The sequence below is a fragment of the Cyrtonyx montezumae genome, unplaced genomic scaffold (genome assembly GCF_038088225.1).
Source record: "Cyrtonyx montezumae isolate F1298 unplaced genomic scaffold, pur_monq_1.0 scaffold_3, whole genome shotgun sequence".
Lineage (NCBI taxonomy): Eukaryota > Metazoa > Chordata > Aves > Galliformes > Odontophoridae > Cyrtonyx > Cyrtonyx montezumae.
In genome coordinates this window covers 45,979,712-46,001,116 of record NW_027072034.1, presented here as the reverse complement: position 1 = coordinate 46,001,116, position 21,405 = coordinate 45,979,712, and the positions used below count along the sequence as shown (strand labels likewise).

Below are 21,405 nucleotides of genomic sequence, written 5' to 3'. Positions count from 1 at the left end.
TGCAGTTGTACAGGTTCTGTCTTTGGATGTTTTTGAAGAGCTAACTGAGCAAAGCTGTGAGCAGCCTGCTCTGACCCCAAGTGGCTACCCTCCCTGCTTGGAGCTGGAGGTTCTGTCCTCCTGACCTAGGGCAAAGCTTGGAACTAAAGCCTAAATTTTTTCCTGATTTTTTTTTTTGTAGATGGTAATAGACAAATGGCTTAGCCTCTTTGATGTGACAGTTCCCTGTCTGTGGGTTTACTTTCATGAAACTTTGCTCCACCACATGTTTTCTGTGTGCTGCCAAAGGGGATGATCACCTTAAAAGGCTGTCAGTTGCAAAATGTGCTAGGGTTAGCAACAGCTCTGACAGCAGCTCTATAGGCTTCTGCCAATTATGGAAACATTTGTCATATTTTCCTATTTAATATTTTTCTTCCTGCCATGGGTGTTGTTTCTGTGGGCTTCGTGACATAGGGGAAGCAGACTTAGCTGTCTGTGCAGAAGGAACACTGAACCACATTCTGTCCTGTGTGTCAAATGTGCAGCTAATGGATGGATAAACAGAACTTTTTTTCACTATTCAGCTTTGGTAATCTTCAGTCAGAGAACTGCAAAGCTGTCCTATAATTTTCATGCCTAAATAAGGGATTAGCTCCTTTTAAGTAGAAGAAAACAAAAGCATTGGTTGGAAAGAGTTACTGAAAATGACTTTCATTATGTGGCATTTCAACTTGTGTTAGATTATTTGGGGAAGCATTAGAGTAGAGGGGTATACACATAGAAGTTGTAAGAAATTTTGGGAGTTTAACATTTAGAATATTCTGTAACACTTTTTTTTTTTTTTACTTCTTTTTCCTCTCCCTCTCTGCCTGCCTTTCCTTATGCAGGAAATAAAGAAGGACATGAAGAAGGAAAATATTGCCAACAAACCACCAGAGAAACCTATAAATGAAATTTGCAATGGAAGCTCTTTACTGTTGTCTGAGACAATTATTAGAACCAACAGAAAAGGTAAAGTATATGTAACCTTAAATGGAGATTGCATAAAGACCTTTAAAAGAATAAAATGTAACCTTTCCTTGTTTATAGAACTAAAGCTGAAGTTTATTTAAGTGTAAAGGCATAGCAAGAGTATTAAAATTTTCTCCTTCTCTAGATTGACATACAGATGCATGTATTATGCCCAATATTTCCACATTAATTTGCACAGAGATCCTTTTCTTCTTAACAGAAATCCCTCCTAGATATTTTTAATTAAGGAAAGCTATATGAGCAGATTACTAAAGCATATTACAGTAATGAACTGACAGCTTGCATATATGAAGCTTTTTGCATAGTTACGTTAGTACACATTCAAGTATTCATGTTTTATCTGGGACTGAGAATGTTATAAGAAAAAAAAAGAAAAAGTGGAAAATGTAAAGCTTGACACATTAATTTCCTGGGAACTGTCCACCACTGTCTTGTATTTCAGATTGCATTGTGTGCTTTCTATGTCTGGCTTGACTCCCATGGCAGATTCCTATGTATGGTTTTGAATTGTTTAAGCAAAAGCCTCCAGATCTTCTGTCTCTTTCACTAGCTCCCACTCCCACTCTCAGAATATCAGGACAAAACAAAAAGTTGTCAGTATAACAGATAATGAGATGGATTTTTCTTTAAGTTGTATTTATGCGTCATTTTATTTGTAGGAAAACAACTGTCCACCTGCAGGAGATGGCTTGTATTTTTCCCAGGACAGTTTCTTTCTTGCTGTCTTATACAGGATAATCTGTTGTTATTAGTCATTGCCATAATGCAGTTTCCATTTTAGCGTGCTTATGTACTATGTTAGGGTTATGCAGTGGAAATTTTCTCTTACATGTGAGCAAAGATTGTACCGTATAACCTGGCATGTTGACTTGAGGTCTTAGACCTTAAAGTTTGCAAGTGGAAGTGAAAAAGATTTAATAATTTCGTCAAAATACATGGCTTCCTTTAAAATGTGAGAGGGATTAATCTCTACCACTTTCGCTAGGAGTATTTTCCCCTTAAAAAAAAAAAGAAGAAGAAAAAAAAGAAATCTCAGAAAGCCTTGTCTTTTGTGTTTGCAGTGTTGTCCTGAATCTGGAGACACATCTAGAATTTCTGCTTTGGGTCATAGTTTTTTCAAACAACAGAAGAATTAAAATACCAAGAATGACTCTTTTTTCATGGCTGCTGTACAGAACCATATGAGTAGTTGTGAAATTATCTAGGGATTAAGCCTGTTCCATATTGCTTCAGCTGCTGTTTGGAGAAGGCTAATAGCTGTGGCAGATGCAGAGATTTAGTTCAGTCACAAGGGGATAACACTCCAAATCTGAAAAGAAGAACAGAGGCTTTCTCCTCCTTCTCCTTCCTCTAATTCAGAAACACTGAAAGATTCAGAAGATAAAGGAAGTTCTCTTTTTAGCTGGAGAAAACAAACTTGATATTTATTGGTGGACAACTAAGGGAAGACTGATGTTGAGATGTGTAGCTTGAGGAAGGGGTTAGATGTAGAAATTAGCAGATCTCATATTAGGATGTAACTACGCCAAATTTCATTAGTGGAGACTGCACTTTTCATGACTACCTCTACGTAGTGTTGAGGTTGGTTCATTTTTTTGTTTTGGCTTCTTCTATGGGGGCTATTTCCATTGCTGCAGAGCAGACAGTTACAGTGAGCCATAATCTACTCTAGCATCACAGTTAAGGATGTACTGAACATAACACGACCAGAAGAACTTGACTTTTTTCTCTGGGGTCACTTTGAGCATAGTGCCACAGCTTGTTGAAGTGAGTACAGATAAACAAGTAGCTGTTGTTGTTTTTAGTAATCAAGAGTTTTCTAAGAGCTATGTGGCCAATCTTTTTGTTGAGAGAGAGTTGTAATACAGTGCTGAAGAGGGAGCCCTAAAGGCCACAGGGATTCTTTTCTTGAAGTGTCCATGTGCTGTGCTTTTTATTAAGCCCTATCTCAGTCTGTTTATTGATCACAGAATGTGACCTGACCTGACCTGAAAGAGGTTGTTTTTTGTTGCTGCTAGGAAGTGAAGAAGTGGGGAATGTATCTAAATATCTGTAGCTACTGCTCAGCAGAGAGGAAATAGCAGTCAGTCTGATCTATTTGCTTGGGCAATGTAATTTTGCTGTTTGGAACTTCAGATGAGATCCAGTGGTGGTAGGAGTGTAGTATTGATGTGTCTGCTACCAGGATTACAATAAGTGCTTTTCTATGGCTGTGCTGTTACATGGCATAGTTTTGCTATTTAACTTGTTTGGCCTAAAATAAGTGGCAGCACTTTAGCAGGCATTTAGAGCAGAAGAATCTTGGCCTCTTGGGCTGTTGGCTTGTGGAGAGTTTTTCCTTGAGAAACATTGACAAGTGTCCAGCAGTGATATTCAAGGAAAACAGCTAAATTATTTGTAAAAACATCTGAGTAGCTAAGAGGAAAATAATGGATTTCTGAATAGAAAGGTAATTATGGATCTAGCTTTGTATCTTGTTTCTTGATATTATTTATTGCTAAGCACTCAACTGTGTTAGGGATTCTTAGAATAAAATCAGTGTAAAGTGGAAGTGTTTCCTGTAAAGATTTGTGTCATCAGATAAGTAAGGGACATTGCTTTTGTGGATTACTGATGTATTCTAGGAAAAAATTCAGATTGGCTTAATGCCACGAGTAGTAGCCAACTGTGTTAGTATTTCTATTACGTACTGACGGCAGCGACTGGTTGTGGTATTGTTAATCATAGGTCCCCATCTATCAGTTACTCGGCTTTTTTTTAAAGACAGGGTAAGATGAAAGGATTTGATTTGTGTGCTTTTCACTGAGAAAAGTAAAAAACGGAACAGTTCTCATTGTTTAACGATTCTCACTCACTGCACGTACCACTGACCTAACAAAACTGTACAGTAGAAATGACTGCTGTGGTCATCAATACACCTAATGCATACTGATTGTTGGGTTTTCTTTTAGATAAGCAGATTTATTTTCTGATTAATTGCAGTGGCATACCTAAAATTACTCATAACTTCTAGATACTCGTAACTTTCAGGCTAGCTGTTTGCAAAACCTGAGTAATCCCTGCCTGGGTTATGTTGAAGTCCGATAGGATCACGCATGGCGGTGATGGTCACTAACATCTCAAAAACTTAATATAGCACTCCAGTTTGTACTCTACCTCTGAAAAGCTCAGAAAAGAACTATTTGAGATGTCATTTCACTTCCCCTGTCAACTCTAGGCTAGTTTTAATGGCTATTTCAGGTGCTGATCTGTCAATCCCCATCTAAGGAAAAAGGCCATGGCACTGAATGACTTGTCTGAAACTGCCTGGATGTCAGCTTTGGTTTTCTTACCTATGCTTTGAAAGATCACTCTTTTGCTTCTTCTTGAAGTCCGTAGACCTGGTGTGGGTCTTTTATTGTATCTTTTCACTGCCCCATATTTTTGTCATACATATTGTTCTTAATCTTCTCCAAAACTGAATATATATATATCTATAGGTATATATCCTTGGATTTAGTTAGAATTGACGTTTTTGTACCCTTTTTGTAACAGGTTATGTAAAGCTTTTTATTTTCTCTGATGGCATTTTTAGATCGGTGGAAAAAACGTAAGTGAAATTATTGCTATTATTGTTGATATCATAAGATTATTAGTCAGATCTTGGAACAGGAAAACACTGGAAGATATCTCTTCTCTTTAATACTTTTTCCATCATGATGAAATTCTGTCTTTTCCAAGTTAGTTTTCAAAATCTAAAAACAGATCCAAAGTTGTGCCATAATTTCAGATCTGCATAAACTCAGTAAGATCTTCATCCATCTATAATAGCATGTAATGGAACCTTGCATTTAATGAGCTTAACTGTTGAATAACTATGCTTTGTTTTATGGTAGTTCTGTTTCAATTTTAAAGTATTGTCTATGCATGTACTGCATTATTTTGTGTGTCTGGGTATAATATTCATAGGTTATGTTGCAGAACTGGCATTGATAAACTGTATGCAAACTAACAATTGTTAAACAAGTAAAAATATTTAAGGAAAAGATACATTGCCTTGCCAGGTGTATTTGTTCTGTATGAACTGTAAATGTCAGCACTGAGGTTATTCAAGCCATAAAATCTGGAGCAGCTCATCATGTGTTACATGTTCTTCATCAGAGCCTAACACTGAAAGCAGCAAAATGCTTTTTCTATTTCTCTGGAGAATTAGTTATTTTTACCTTCCACTCTACATTTAAATAATAAAGAGAATTTCCATCCTGAAAAGGGGAATTTGTTGAAAGTAACTTTGACAGTGTAATAAGTTTATGTTCTGAATAAATAACAATTGCCTGTTTTATGGAAAACTTCACTCTAAGTCTGTTATAGTAAATTTGAGAAATAGGAAAAGCATTTTACAAGAAAAATGCTTCATCATTTGGTTTGATAACTTTATGATAACTTTATGATCAGTCTCAGTAGAGTTTTATATATTTAAGTGATGTATGCAAGCTATTAATCTGATTATCTTTTTCAACCAAAAGGCAAACTTCAAAATTTCTGTCATAAAATCTTCTATTACTAAACCTAGAGCGAACAACTGCCTTTGTCATGTGCCAGTCATGTTTGATGAGGTGTCTGACCCTCAGTATGTTCAGCTTTCATTTCCCTTTCAAACACAGGAAGCTAGAAGGCATTAATCTGTCTTTTGATTGGAGTATCTTTCTGCTGTTTCTGTGTTTCAGACATGCAGATGGTGGTGTTTCCTTGCAAATACTTCCAACTTCAGAGAAATTATAACAAGCATGAGAAAAAAATCCCTCTTAGTTTTTAGGATTAGCTAATTGGTGCGTAATCAGTCTGTACAACTATGCACAAGAACATACTTCTCAGCTACTTCAAGTTAAAATGCACACACAGAGACAGGAAGAAACTTTGCTCTTAGGTGTACCTATGTGAGTTCTCTGCTGGATTGATGGATTTGTTGTGGAGGAAGGTGAGGAAGGCTCCATTGCATCCCAGAGGAAAAATCTCTGCTTGTTCCCTTTCAACTACTGAAAAATGGTATTACTATAAGGAGACAGACATGGGGTGTTCTGTTCACATTATTTCATACATACAACCTGTAGATGGTACATGGGAAAACGATGAAGCTATCTAGCATTTAGTTTGAGGATTCTTCTTATGTAAATAATCCACAGTAGTAAAACTGAGGGGTCACAATATGTGTGAACTACATCTGGTTTGGGAGCTGATTAATCAGATGTGTTCAGCTGAAGGATAGTTGTCTAATGCATGAGTATCATTCCTTGCATCATGGGCCTTTGGAATCAATATCCTTTTATATAAATACATTTATGTAGCATGCAAAATCATAAAACTGTGCAATTAAAATGATTGCATTGATTGTCTTAAGCTGTAAAACGAGTTTCATTCTATTGGGGTTTCTTTTTGTAGTTCTTTCTTTGCTGTGAAATCTGTCTAAAATAGGCTTATTGTGCTCTGCAGGGATAAGCATTACCTCTGTTATAAATCTCAGATGAGTCTGTTGACTTGGCTTTTTTTCTGTTTTGTCTGGAAGAAAGATCTCAATCTACTTAGCAACAGTGGAATAGGTGCTTGCTTGTTCTTTTCAAGCAGATCTTGTTTCCAACTCCTATTAAAATGATGACTTAATATATTCAAAATATGAACCTTTTTTTCTTTGTTCTGGTCATCTGCCTCCCTGGTTTTCAGTTAGTCTCTTAACCTGTTCAGATTCCAATTGCTTATTCCAGTGAGATCACTTATTTTCTTGTCATTTGATATGCAGTACTTCCTGTCTTATTTTTCCCTTGGTACTTACCCTTTCTTTTCAGCTGCTTCTTCCTGGTTCTCTGCATAATGCACAAATGCTGAACCCTGCAAGTCTGCATTGTCATATCCAGTCACTGCCATGAGGACCATAGTTTGAATCCTGAGTCTTTGTGCAGGAGCAGCCTGTGGAAGTTAGTTAAAAAATGGTTTGAATTGGTATTTCAGCTTAACACTGTTCTCTGGATACTTTGACTTGGATGACAGTCTTTTGTGTGTCATGTGCTTAGCCCTGTGAATCTCATTTATGGACCATGCTGTACGAACACTAAAATACAGTTGCTGCATCAAGGAGCTTAACTATATATGTGTATGTTTATATTTATCTATGAAACAAATTAACAGATGACTTAAAAAAATAAAAATACAAGGGAAGATGCTGTCTTGGATAATTGATAGCAGTGTAATATTTTAGGTTTCTTTCAGATAAGCTACACTTGTTTCAATGAAAGATAAATCTGGATCTACATCTGGAGAATAGGAGTGTAATGAAGAAAAGCTTTGTTATTGGAAATTTTACAGGCAGTGGTGGGTGCTGACATTGAGGGCAAAGAAGACGCAGATGACCTTTTTCATACAGAGTTTGAAGAGACTTGGGGGATGGAATTGGATCACTGATCAAGATTATGAGCAGCTTTCAGGTGAAGCAGGAAGGTGGATATGGAGGTAGATAACATTTGGAGGTTATGGAGGTAGTAACATTTGTTAAATTTGTTTGGGGCTTTTTTTAAATATATTTTTATCAGTGAGAAAGCAGAATTAAGTGAATTCTTAAGGAAGAGATCAAGAGAGAACAGATTAAGTTATGGATAGGGCTTACAAGGACAGCTGAAAGAGAAGAAAGGGTAGAGATTCCTCCAGTAATCTATACAGGAAGGATGTAGCTATGTCTGAGCTCCTGTTAAACTCCCTGTATATGGCAAGTAGAGAAAAACAGGCTGTGCTGTCATCCAGAATTGGGTCAAAGTAGTCATATCCTGAAAGTGATTGTCCTTTGACTATGAGGAGAACACAGTATGCCATTATGGAAGTGCTCTAAGCTGAATAACTCACTCCTACGTTTGTATCTGTATACATGAGAAAAGTCTGAAAGTAGTTCTGTAGCTTTCTCTTGAAAGACATTGAATGGGGAGGGAATGAGAGATTAAAATATGGAAAGTAAACTCTGGGGAGCGAGCTTTTATTGTTGGAGATAGGTTCAGGTAGCTGAGGATAAAGATTTAGCTGAAAATGTGGTGGGCCTGGTGGAGGGTAAGTAAATCTGTAGTGTAGTTCAGACTAATAGCAGATTTTTTCTGTGGTGTCCTCTGAAAAAACACATGTAGAAATCTGAGAAGACAGTGATCTGGCTGAGTGGATCTTAGGATATTGAAAAATAGACTTCTGTGTGCAGGAGCAAAATCAGTTGGGAAGATTTCAGTTCAGTATGTGTGGAAGAATGCTGCAGTATGAATAAAATATGTTTTGGTTTGCGCTATGTTTGATGCAGGATACCATCATCACTGAACTTTCAAATAATCAGCAGGGAGTTACCTGTCCTGGCAAAATGCCTCCTCTTGTGGTATCTCCTCAACTTAGCAGGTTTCTGTAGCTGTTGATCATACTATGTGTAACTGAAGATCTGAATGGCCAGTGTGTAGGTATCTGTTTTTCTGGGTTGATAGCAGAGACAATGTCTGGACCATTGATTTAAGATACATGAAATTTAATGAGGTGAGTCTGGGTTGGTGAAACTAAGCAACTTCTAAAGAATTGCATGGAGTAGAGAATTCAGCCTCTCTTCAAGGCTGTTTCTATCAGTAACTTGCTCTCTGACTCTTTCTGTCAGTTCACAGGTCCAGACTCTGTTTTTAGGGTGTATGAATGGCAGATATCATCTTGGCCAGGCAAACAGTTTGGGACCTTTATACAGAAGCATAACAATAAGCTACTGGTTCGCAGACTGAAGAACAGAGGATTCAAAAACCTTGTTGAAGGCCTTTTTACAAGTAGTTTATGTAACACAGAAATGCTGCACTAGAATGAACTTCATTTTCTATGAGTTTCCTTTTTTCTTTAGAAAACACTTGTAAATTTTTATTTAATCCAAGGATTTTTTTTCTCCTTTCTAAAAGCTTTGGGCTACGTTTTACATCTCTGAAATATGAAGCAAGATCTGTCTTCTAACAATTGTACTAGAATTTGGTAGCTCACTTTCATCACAAAATATCATAGTTGTCCAAAAGGTACTAAACAAACGCATTAGCAACTTCAGCTGCAAAATGTTTTGCTATTAGCAGTTGCCACAAAATCTCTTTTAACACAAGCCAAGTGCAATAAAATACTATTAAATGCTGGATCCATTCTTGTTAAGGTAACAACAGCAGCAGTGAGAAGTCTGAGGCTTCCTCTTGTCTTAAAATAAGTTTTCCTATCACAAAAAAGACTTCATTTTTTCACAAGCTTCTATAGGAAAGTTCTCCTTGCAGCTAGCAGTTGCTTCCTGATCTCTGCTGTGGGAGGAGGTCCTTGTCCTCTCAGGACCCAGCTGCCTTGGAGCTCTGACCTTGACCTGCTGCCCTGCACTCAACAGTTCATGTCTCTTCTCTTTCAGTCTTTCATCTATGAGTAGTGCTACTTTCCTGAGCAGCGTGGCTAATTTGGTTTGGAAATTTACAAGCTGACCTTTCTCCCCCATCTTCTTTCTATGAGTTGAGAAATGGCAGAAGCTGAGCAGAGTGGCTCATGTGAAACTGAGCCTTAGTGAGTCACTGGGGTGGGGGGTGTTACTGTACATTCCCCAGTTAGGACCATCTGCACCTCATAGCTGTAATAGAAGAGAGCTTCCTGTTATGTGCTAGAGAAGGTGAATAAATGGAACAACACAGTGATGCTCTTGAAGAAAATAAAAAATAACTATCTGGAGTGAAAGTTTGGGTTCAGCAGAGTATACTTTACTGTAAAAGCTAATAGCTTTTCCACGAGCTCAGCAGCTTTGCTGTTGTGCTTTAAACTGGGTCAAGGATGGCTGTCTTTCCTGGAGGTAAACATTATGAATTTGTGACTGCTAAGTTAAATGCACCCATCCTAGTATGCTCCCAAATTAACAATTGGGTCTGTAGCTCAGTACTGTTTTACCTTTGTTTCTTGGATCACAGCTGGTGTGGTACTATGCTGCTTGTATAGGAACAGGGAAGTGCTGTGCTGAAACCATATCTGTGTGGCTGGTACATTTGCTTTCCCCCATCAGTAGGTGCCTGTAGGTAGTGATAAGGGCCAGGCGTGTTAGGGCAGAAACAAGTACAGTCAGGAAGCTGGAGCCTTCAGGCTCCTGTGACAACCTTAAAACCCTTGAACGATTTCTGGGGTTGTAAGTGAAAAGCAGTGCCTGTCAAGAGCTCCCTTGGGTCTCCTTCAAATTACAGTGCCGTGCAACTTGTAGACATAAACTGAAGACATAATTAATTTGTATAAATAAATGGTCTGAGAATATGTTCTTAACCCTCTGCAAAGATGATTTGTGAATTTATATGGAAGTTTAATGTAAATATACTTCTGTTTATGTATTTTCTATAACTATTTTTTTAGAAATAGCTCCAAACTTGTTCTCTCCGTGTTGAGATAGAGTGACTTGTTTTGCTGCTGTTGAACCACTTCAGTGCAGTAAATATTTTGACTTGTGTGTACTTGGACCAAAAGGAAACTACGATCATGGTTCAAGAGCTTCCCCTTCGGGTGGAATTATATTTATAAGTTCAAGCTGGAATGAACTACTGAAGGCAGTAGTGAGAATGTACCCAAAATGGCCCTGTAGCTGCTGTTAGGAAGGGTTAACGCTGTCTTGATGCTTTAGAAGAACTGAGCAGAGTTCTGCTTGGAAGTGCTCTGCAACACCTCTCAGAACCAAGTGCCAGTCTGAGTTTTGGTTGTGAGTGGGAGAGGGAATTAACTCAGAATGCCTTTGGAGCTTTAACAACAGATGGGCAGCTCAGCTATACCATACTGTTCTCACTCCCCTTCCTCAAAAGAATGGGGGGAGAAAATGGGATGGAAAAAATGCTTATGGATTGAAGTGAGCAGTGGTTGAATTAATGAAAAATAAAAACAAGCATAGGCCATGCAGAAGCAAAAGGACAAAACATTTATTCTGTAATTCCCATCAACAAGTGATGCTCAGCTATGCCTTGGAAGGCAGGGCATCAGTGCTGTCCTTCCCCTTGCCCAGCTCTCATTGCCAAGTGTGTTGCCATGCGGCATGCAGTATCCCTGTGGTCACTTGGGTCAGCTTCCCTGGACTTGTCCCCACACCACTGCCTTTGGGGGTTTACAGAGAGCCTTGGTGCTGTGCCAGCGCTGCTCAATGATTGCCAGAATGTGGGTGCAATATCAGCACTGTTCTGGCTGCAAGTGCAGAGCACTGTACTGTATGGGCTGCTATGTTAACTCCACCCTAGTCAGACCCAGCACTATGCATTACACACAAGTATTTTTCACCTGTTCTCTTCCCCGCTTCCCTTTCTTCTGTGCAGGTGTGTAACAACTAGAGTGTGTTAAGCAAAACTTTACTGTTGGCTGCAAGAAACAATATGAAAACATTGTCCAGTATACTTAAAGCACACTGTTTGCGCTCTTATGATCTGTCAAAGATTCTGTGAAACATTTTGTTTCTAGAAATTGATGCAGGCTTTAAAAACTTCTTCTGATGAAGTGACGTGCCTAGAATGAACTTGTCACTACATTAATTTTAAATTTTCTTCATACTCAGCATGAAATACTTTGATTCATCTGGTTAAAAGCGCTTGAAGTTAGGGAAGTTTGCTGTACTGTAACTAGATCCAAGAAACATGCAGAAGTAGCAGCCAGTGCTGCTAATGCATGGCTTGGATTATTTTGTGTAGGATGGCATCATTAACTATGTAGGCTTTCAGTTTTCAGATTCTTATATGACTAGAATATCCAGATACTTTGTATGCAGAGGGATATTTCTTGTTTCCACTGGCATGATATTTCCTACATTTTATTCATTGAATATTTCACAAATGTTTTATCTTATTTCAAAATTTCCTCCCATACAGTCTACTCCAGCATTATCTTCTCCGGCATGGCAAGTTGTGCTGCTGTTCATGGTGCATTGTGATGTATTATCTTTCTTACCATCCTTTTTCAGATGATCTCACTGCTTTGTAGTGCCACGTCATTACAGTTAAGATGCTCATTTTAGGTGTAGTAGCTTCTCCTCTTCATCTTTATGCATTTTCCTTTCAATTATTAGTGTGTACTTGAGCCTCTTTCTTGTTTGGTGTTAATTTATAGTATTGTGCTCTTCAAAAATTCAGGTCATGTTGCTGATGATGGTTATTTTCCAAGCTCCTTGGTAGGGTGGCTGTACTTGACAAGGAGGTGAGCTATGGAAGTGTTGACAAGCAGCTGATTGTTACTTCTTGGCCCCAAGGACAAGATTGCAATATGAAAGATTATTATTAGCTGTCACACAGCAAGAGCTATTATTTCCTAACTTCAGCACCTACTTTATTTAGAAACTGAAACAGAGGCAAGGCAGAGGTCCTTCTGGCAAGAAGCAGAATGTTAGCTTGCAATGAAATTTGCAGTCAGTGGCAGAGCAATGCTGTCAGCATGATTCTCTGCACAAGCTGGGTACCCCCAGAGAAGCACTGTATGTTTGTAGCTGTTTGCCACAGCATTACTGCGGGATACATCTCCATAATTTACCACTAAACTTTGTAGCCTATTCCAGAGTATGGGCAGCACGAGGGCCCCAGGCCACCCATGGCAGGCCAGGACATATCTCCTCCCCACCAGCAATACTTTCCTGTTCCAGATTCTATTTTTCTGGAGACTGGACTGCCTCGCCTTTGCCCAGCTCCTGTGCTCAGCCTGGCACTCTGTTCATTGCTCGGGTTTCTTGAGCAGCATACTGTGGTCAGTGACAAACTGACACTGTGTTTAGTGATCAATCAGGGTACTGAAGGAGTCCCAGCTATCCAGTAGCTTGAATCTAAGCCATTGTAAACATTTAAGCAGTTCTTTTTTATACAGAGTCATGCATTTTCCTGTTGGCTGTCATATTCTGTCCTTCAGGATGATTCAGTGATAAAATAAATAATTTAAATACCCTCAGACAAGCTTCAGTAATCAGCACCATTTATTTAAAGTAACTTTAAGTGCTGTCTTTTTGTAATTCCCTACTTCATTTAGTACCTTGTGTAGACTTCTGACAGATTACAGATGTTCATGGTCTGCAGTTTGGTATCAAGCCCTGAATAGGCTGTAAGATGCAATGTCAGCCATTATTACATTGTTTGTACAACTACAATGATAAGATTTGATTTTTTTTTTCAGACCTAGGAATTCTTTGCTAGTCTGCTGACTCAGCATAGTATTATCCTGAATTACATAGGTCATCATTAGTTCTGGGAATTCACAAGAGCTTAGGAAGTGTCCAGGAAACTGTTTAAATGAAAAAGCTCCAGTGACTTAAGGGAAACCAAAGATCCCCTCACAAGCCTGGCAGCTGTTGGCAAAAAGAAATGTAATAAACATCGAAAAATCAGTTTGAAGCTGCTTTCAGAACCATATCAAGCCAGCACTGCCACAAAAAAAAAAAGCCATAGTTCCTCTGGTTTTCTTCTTTCCACGGTCTAGTGTAGACATTTGGCTGCTTGGTTGGCAAAATTAGGAAAATAATTGGTGTTAACATTAAACGAAAAAGAAAAGTACAGAGGCTATTTGTAATAGCAGGGTCAGCTCACAGCCTTTCTCCCCACAGTGTGTCAAAAACCCTTTACCTGACAGCAGGGAGAGGAGTACAACAGGAACTGAAGGAAACAGTAGTGCTGCCTTTTATTTGTGAATGAAAGTTGTTCTAAAAGTACTCTGAGAGAGTGACAGTTTATCAAACTTCTTAAAAGATGGTTTGTTTATGTCATTGATTCGAATATCTAAAAGAAAGCAGATGCTGCCATGTCTGTTTAAATGATTCATTGCACTCTGCTTTTGTCTTGACCTAGAGAGGTATAGGGCTTGGTCAGGGTCCCACAAATCCAGCATCTCTGTTGTATATCATCTCCCTTTCTCCTACCTTGCTGCTTCTTAAGACCACAGAACATTTTTGGAAATGGATTTCATTACACAGGCAGCTGACATGAGCCAGAGGCTTATTTATTCACAGACTTTTAACTTGAGGAAGTAACTTCTAATTCGTGTGGTGAGTGTAATGGAAAAGGCAAGAGGAACTTGACAGCTATTTTTAGGAAAAGATATTGTTTATCTCAGCAAATCTAGAAAAGATGTAGAGACATTGCAGACCTTCAACCTAAACAGGTCTTTTTTTTTTTTTCCATTTTAAGGTGAATGAGTTTTTGTTCCTTTGTTCCTCATTTGCTGTTAGTTTGACTAGTTCTCCAGTTAAGTTTCTGTTCCAGCTGATAATTCTCTATGCCATTTAATGAAAATCTCACTGAAGGATTGAAACTGGAAGAATCAGGAAAATAGGGAAGCTAATAAACTGATTTCAAATGCACAGCATAAACTGAACAGCAGGATAACAGAAGTGTTTTTTCCTCATTTCTGTAGATTACAGTAATTGTAATAAGTAGATAAACTGTCTCATTGCAAAATTTAATTATTCAAATAATGTTTTTTCCACTTCTAAAAAAACCCCTCAAACTACTGGGTCTGTTAAATCTAGAAGCAAATATTTATAAGCGTGTTAATGCATCATCCTAACAGCTGACACAAGATTTGTCCTTGAAGACCGCATATGACTCAGAAGGAGAGGGAGCAGCCATCTAGTGCCAGGTGTGCAGATGCTGTCTGGAAGGTGAGGTACGGAACTAGCCTGCCTGCCTTGCCTGGGAGCAGAGGTCTGGTCAAGCAGAGCTTGGAAAACCTTTGTTTATGAAAGAGACAGTACTTCACAGCCATCAAGGAAAAAGACCAGGTGGTTGAAATTCCCAGATGTATTAAGGTAGGTTTGTTTCAAGGGCTGATAAATAACTTTACCAAAGCAAAGAAGCAGTTTAAGGGAAACAGAACACAAACCAGTAAACTGAAGGGAAGCGATCTGTTCCACCTAAACAGCTTCAGTGTGTTGACTGACATGACACAAAGGAACCTTGGGCAGTGTCCAGTTGGAAGTCTGTGGAGGTAGCTCCATGCTAAGACACTGGTATAGAAGTTGTTTTTGTGAATGCTGCTGTGGAGATCCTTTGACAAAGGCAGAATGCTTATTTTCTTAATCACCTACTATTCTGAATTTTATATGGAAAGTTACTATGTCGTACATACAGAATAAATGCATGGAAATTAAAAAGCAGACAATCATTTACTACAGAGGCACAAAAACCAGCAATGACAGGTCCTGCAGTCAGGTTGTAGGAAGTTCCGTGCCGTGAAGCTGATGATACAAGCATGAACCTTCCTTGTCAGGAAGAGAGTAAAGCAATTAATAAGTAGCACTTGTTTGGTTGAAATGTCTTCCTTTACTCTGGTCTGGATGTGTCCCACTATTGGCATGGTGAAATTCATTGCTTTATTTGCAAGGTGGCATAATACCCAGGTGGTTATTTAAAGTGTATTTGGAAATCTAATGCTTACTACAGCATCTTTGGGACCCAGTGATATTTAATGTGGATGTTTTTTCTGTCCTTTGCAGTCTCCCCCTATAGAGGAGGCAGTCTTTTAGTAGCTATCTCCTTATGTAAGGTATTAAAAAATTACATTAGATTTCCACCTAAACTTTTCAGTTTGAATACCAGACCCAATGTAGTAAAGATACTACTGCTGTAAAGAACTTTTTTTTTTTTAATTAAATTCAGGGAAAACAGCAATTGCATTAAACACAGTGCAGAGTGCTACGAAGGCTTGTTGAATTCTTTCCTTGTCTAGTAGTGTTGCAGATGGGACTGATTTTAAAACAAAAATATAGCAGTGTCTTTGTAGAAAAAAAGACGTTTCTCATAAACACATTCCTCAGATATGCCATGCATCTTCATAAAAGCTTCCTCTTCTGGATCACATAGGAAACCTCCTACAAAATTCATTTCAGAATGTCAAGGTTCTGATACTATTTTCTGAATCAAATGTTAAATTGGTTCTTTTAACAACTCTTCATTCTTAGAGAATTGCTTCTTGCCCTAAAGGCCCACATAAGGGCAGAAAGAAGTGAGAAGTGTGTATCTGCCTTTCTGCTGTCCACATTTGATGACTAGGGCAACGGCAGCTCGCAGGGAATAGAGAGCATTCAGAGTTGGAGAATGTGGCCTTGTGTTGCTATTCTAGGTGCTGCTCTAGGGAAGTCATCTGCAGCAAATGACTGTCATATGTCCAACGCTCTTCTTGCCCTTCTTGGTTTAGCGCAAAGCAGCTAGGTTCAAATGCTGATTTGCATATGAGAAAAGAGGTGTTTTCTAATCACACAGCAAAGAGAGTTTCATCTTGCGACTATGCAGAAGGCTTCGCTATTGGAGCTTTAGTCTGTTTTCCTAACAGATCTTTCCTGAGAGCTCCAAAAACCTCTATTCATTTGCCCTCCTTCCCTTGGTTGTTTTGAGCTAGCTAGGTAATACTGGCTGAATTTAACAGAAGAGTTGAGATCTTTAAGTCATTTTTAGGAACACAATATTTCTTTTAAGTTGAAAGCTGAATAGAGAATTATGACAGCTAGTGCTTCTAGTCGAATGGAAACCTCCATAATGGGAAGCAGCCACCAGTGGCCAGCTCACATTGGTATACTGGGCAGGCAGTCAGAATTGCTTTACCACAGTGCCAAGCATGTCCTAGCATGTTCTCAGCCATTCAGGTATAGGGTAGAAATAGAAGCTGGGGCAGGAGTGGGCATGGAGGTGAGGCAGTTGTAAGGGATTGGCTGCCTTTGTTCATTCAGCTGATATGAAATAACTTTTCAAAGCTTTTGTCTACCCTGTTCCTCATTCTAATCTTAAATGACTTAGTAATATGCAGATACACATAAACGTTTCAGGTATTTCTAAGCACATGAAACAATTCCTCTTTGACTCATGCTGACTTTGTCAAAATACAAAGAGGTGCAAAAATGTTGAAGTTTATCTTCTTGATTTCTCTTTGAGGTTAAGAATATAAATAAACAATAGCTCTGGAGGATTCTTAATGTAAGAATGAAGACTTAATTTCTCTATATATTTCAGTTACCTAAATAGATGTCCTGGTAGTTTATAAGAGAGAGATGAAGAGTTGCTGAAGAGGGGCTGTCTGCAGATCCCCGTTGAAATGCCACTCCTCATAGCCCACAGCTCTCCTATTTGCTGTCTGATCTCAAGTGGCATTTACTACAAATAAGATCCTAAGGGAGTTCATTTCAGCCTGGTGAAATCAAGAATGGGTTGTACTAACATGAGGTTTGTAAACAAGGGAAGGTATCATACATGAAATTGAGTTTCTCTGGGTTTGCTGACAGCTCCTACCTAGTTTTAGTAATATACTTTGCTCTCAGCATCTCTGGCTGTCACAGGAAGGAGACTGCCTCTCAGCAGCTTGCTTGGCTTTTAGCAGTCCAGCTGCAGACAAGGAAGATTAATAAGAGGAATGGTACAGAGTCATGAGGGGCAGGGAGGTTTAAAGAGTGAGCTTAAAATGCAGTCGTACAGCATAGCTGAGATTGAAAGGCAGCCCTAGACGTGGTCTAGTTCAGACCCCCAGCTCAGGCTGCAGCACCCAGAGGAAGTTGCCCAGAACTATGTCCAGTTGAGTTTTGACTGTTTCCAAGGATGCTGACTCCACAGCCCCTCTGGGCAGCCTGCTCCAGTGTTTGACCAGCCTCCCAGTACAAATAGTCCACTAGCAAATGAAGATCCTGGTCATGAGAGATCCTTGCTTTCCTGCTTTTCTAGTTGCTTGACAAATAACAAGATACTGTCCAGATAGGAACTTGCAGTATCAATGCATGCAAGTCATGCTCATGAGTTTTGTGTTGTAGAAATGTTTCAGATTAGTTTCTTTAAATGAAAACTCACTAGTCTGTATTTACAAAGATGTTTTGGAGAGAAGTGCTCTAGAAAGTGTCACTGTATTTGGAAGAAAAAGATAAATTTTAGAAGGATAGAGGAGTGGCAGCAAAGGCTGAGCTGAATGTATTGTGGGTGGGACGAGAGCAGAGCTAAGAAAGCAAACTTGACGCGTTGTTGGCCATAGATTCATTAGCAGATGCTGAAAGTCTAGAAAAGTCAGTAAGTGTTATTGTGGTTGGTCAAGATTTGCTGCAGTGTGTCTGCGTCTCCTGCTAGCACTCTCCTATTGGAGCAGTAACTCTAGCATAGATGGCTCAATGATAGCTGTCATGTGGCCAGCTGGTCCCAGTAATGCATTGCATCCTCTAACTGATAGCTTTGAATAGAGAAGCTTTGCAACCTTGCTTGTTTTTCTTTTAGCAGGCTTAGTTCCCTCACTGGACAGCACCGGAGCAATTTCAGTTTCAATTGCCTGTCTTGAAAAATTTCTTCAGATGATCATGATTCCAGTGAACTGTATCTACACCTATTCCTTTTTTTCTAACTTTCCTCATACAGGAGTATTTTAAAATGGAAGATACGTGTATCTAGACCAAAGCTACCTACAAATCTGAATATGTGTTAAGTAACTAAGTAACAGTCCTGGAATCTGGGGCAGGTGGTGTGAATAGAAGAAAACAGGAGAGGTGCATTCAGAGTCAGAAGATGTCAGTGGTACCTTTTATAAATAAACTCTTGTATCGTTTGAAATCAGCAGTCAGGAGGAGAGAGGGCAGATGATAAATGACTCATTTGCTTGCTTTCTTCTTGAGATGATTTTCTTTGCCAGCCTGAGATAACAGATGTCTTAAAGATTATGAATTCACAACATAAAAACACAGGACAGTGGACAGGGAAAGTGATATTCTGATAGCCTGTAAGTATTTTCATTTTCTTCAACTATATTGCTTATTGGATCTCAAAATCTAGAAGAGCTGTTATTATTGATGAATGACTCTGTGAGCAAGCTTTCTGGTTCCTTGCTTTTAGTCAGGAGAAGCAATTCTGTGTTTAGATTGTAATCTGCTTTTATTCAACATGACTCAGCCTTTGGTTACTGGCAAGTCAGTTGGGTTTGGGAAATGGGAAGACTCGGCGTCTGTTGTGCTATACGTCCAGTATAGTGCTTTTCACGGATTTGTTTGATCATTGATGAGAACAAAATTTCAAAGGCCATTTGTCATTTTTAACTGCATGAATTTTTCAGAGGTACTGCAAAACAGCCTGTCTCTTCAGCTTGCATAAAGGCCCATTTCTCTGCAGCTGTTCATAGGGGGAGTCTTGTCCTAATATGTTCAGACTATCCAGATCTGTACTGAAGGTGCCAAAGGACACTGGAACCTAAGGCTTGTTACAGTAAAATTTTTGCAAACTGGACATGGTAGTGTGTTTTTATAGGCTTCTGTGTGTAAAGGTATTGGGAACAGGAAGGTATGAAGTAATTATTCTGATTCAGAAAGGAGATATTCTTTTACTTCTACTTTAAGAAAAAGGCTAGGTACCTTGATGAATATTTTATTATTCATGTGGATCTCTGCTGAGTGAAAGCACTGAGGTGGAAAATGAAGGACTGGTGTTTGTGCAGTGTCTGCCAGCACTCTTTGCTTTAAAACAGGACAGTGTTTTCTCTGGGCTTATCTGGAGCCAGGCATATGGGCACTGAGTGATGTGGTCTGTTCTAGAAAGGTGTCTTCCTTTAGAGAGGCTCTTTGGTACTGTTTTCCTCTGCTTCCACATGTGAATTTGACTTTGTTCACTAAATTATTTGGAGGTCAGATGCATTTTACATGCATACATATCCCTTGCTAATTCTTTTGCTGGACCATGCATCTTTCTCTTACCAAAGGTCAAATGATCATCAGATTTGTTGTCATTGGTGCTTTGGGTTAATCTGCTCAAAAGGAAGACGTAGAGTATTATGTTTGCTTCTTCCTGTTACTACCATGTCACCATCTGTGCTTACTGCACTCTTCCCATGTATAAATGCTCTCTTATTCTTTGTCACAACAAAGGGTTGTTTAAATTGGAGTTTCAGTGCAGACTTCAGCTGTCTTAATGGGTTTTAAGATGTCGAACATCTGTGAACAGTGCAAAATAGGAACATAACAAGGTAAATGATCTAAAAGGAGACAAGGAAATGAATTTGATAAAAAAAGACTGATTTAAGTCATAAATTACTCAGAAAGGTATTTCTGTAAATAACCTAAATTATCTCCAAGGCAAACAAGTTATCAGATGCTTCAGCATCTATCTTCAAGGGGGGAGGAAAAAAAAAGATTTACATATATTTATATTACTTTTTCCTTGCAGCAGATAGGTATGGAGTATCTGTAGTGTGATGCTGCCTGAGATATGGAGTCCTGAATTTTTTTTTTCTTTTCTTTTTTTCCATCTTAGGTATCGATATTCTGTGTTTAAAGGCTGTCCATACTATTCTTATGTCCATACAATTCTTGCTCTACATTTTTCAATAGTGCAAGCAGAAGGAGCTTTGTAATACAGATATGATTCTTATTAGTTCCCAGGTGCTACGTTTTGTGAAGGTATTCAGTCTGATATTAGTAGGTGATTTAATATTTGCAGAGAACTCTTATCAGGATGGGGTGTAGCTCTGTAAGTAAACATGCTTTTTCTACTCACAGCATATTAAATACTTTGAGCTCTGGGAACAGATATGGGTGTTAGCCTGGAACTGGAAGTTCACAGTGGTTTCAGGAGTGCTGTGGGGTGCATGGCAGATTGGAGAGGCTGCAGCCAGGGCAGCCTGCTGGTGAGCACATTGTGATTCCTCAGCCCTGCTAGGGCTTATGGAGCTGTGAATGCCTTCTGTTCCCCTTCACCATCAGCATCAGAGAGGAACCAAATATGCTTTTTTTTTTTTTTTTTTAAGCAAGGTTTGTAAGGGTCGTTTGTACGTAAGGTATTCAGGTTCTGCACATAGTACAAGAGTGTTCAAAAGTATTCGATTCTGAGTACCGAGGGAGTCATTAACAACTTTCTTCATGTTAGCATGCATGGTTTTAATCACTGTTGTAGCTATTTATTTTTGTGTCTACCTTTCTACTCTACAATAAGAAATCTCCTTGAGTAAGACCAACTACCAAAATTCTGAGTTTAGCCTTTGAATCAGCGTGCAGTGGCACTGATGTATGTATTTGGGACTCTGACCAAATGCAAATACTGTATTGACACACAGCAGTGGTTCCAGTGACTCATGCAGCAATTTAAATATTTGACCATAGTATTTTATGTAAAATGTATGAAAGGAAAGGTGAAGTCACTGATTGTCAGTGGTGGTAATATATCCATCAACTTAGATTTTGGTGGTACAAATATTGGAATAAGAAGCATTATTGTTCACATTCTTCCAAACTGATGGAAGAGGTGTGTGGACTGATCATACACTCCTGTCACTGTATGCAGGTGGAATATAATATTAAACCTTTGATTGTGTCACCGTACTGTCTTAATCTGTATATTGATTAGTGTTAAGGAATATAGAGCTGGAAATGTGTTGGTGGCAGATTACTAAGTAATTGTAAATCTTGTGCGTAAT

General features: G+C 38.8%; 1 protein-coding gene across 4 annotated transcripts in view; it reads left to right on the top strand.

The window, feature by feature from the left end:
• SH3KBP1 (SH3 domain containing kinase binding protein 1) overlaps positions 1-21,405 on the top strand; it is a 221,760-nt gene that overhangs the window by 76,365 nt on the left and 123,990 nt on the right. For all 4 annotated transcript variants that reach the window (XM_065741436.1, XM_065741437.1, XM_065741439.1 and 1 more), the window contains one exon: positions 870-993. In XM_065741436.1, the coding sequence (XP_065597508.1) occupies positions 870-993 (124 nt within the window). The remainder of the gene's footprint in view (positions 1-869; positions 994-21,405) is intronic.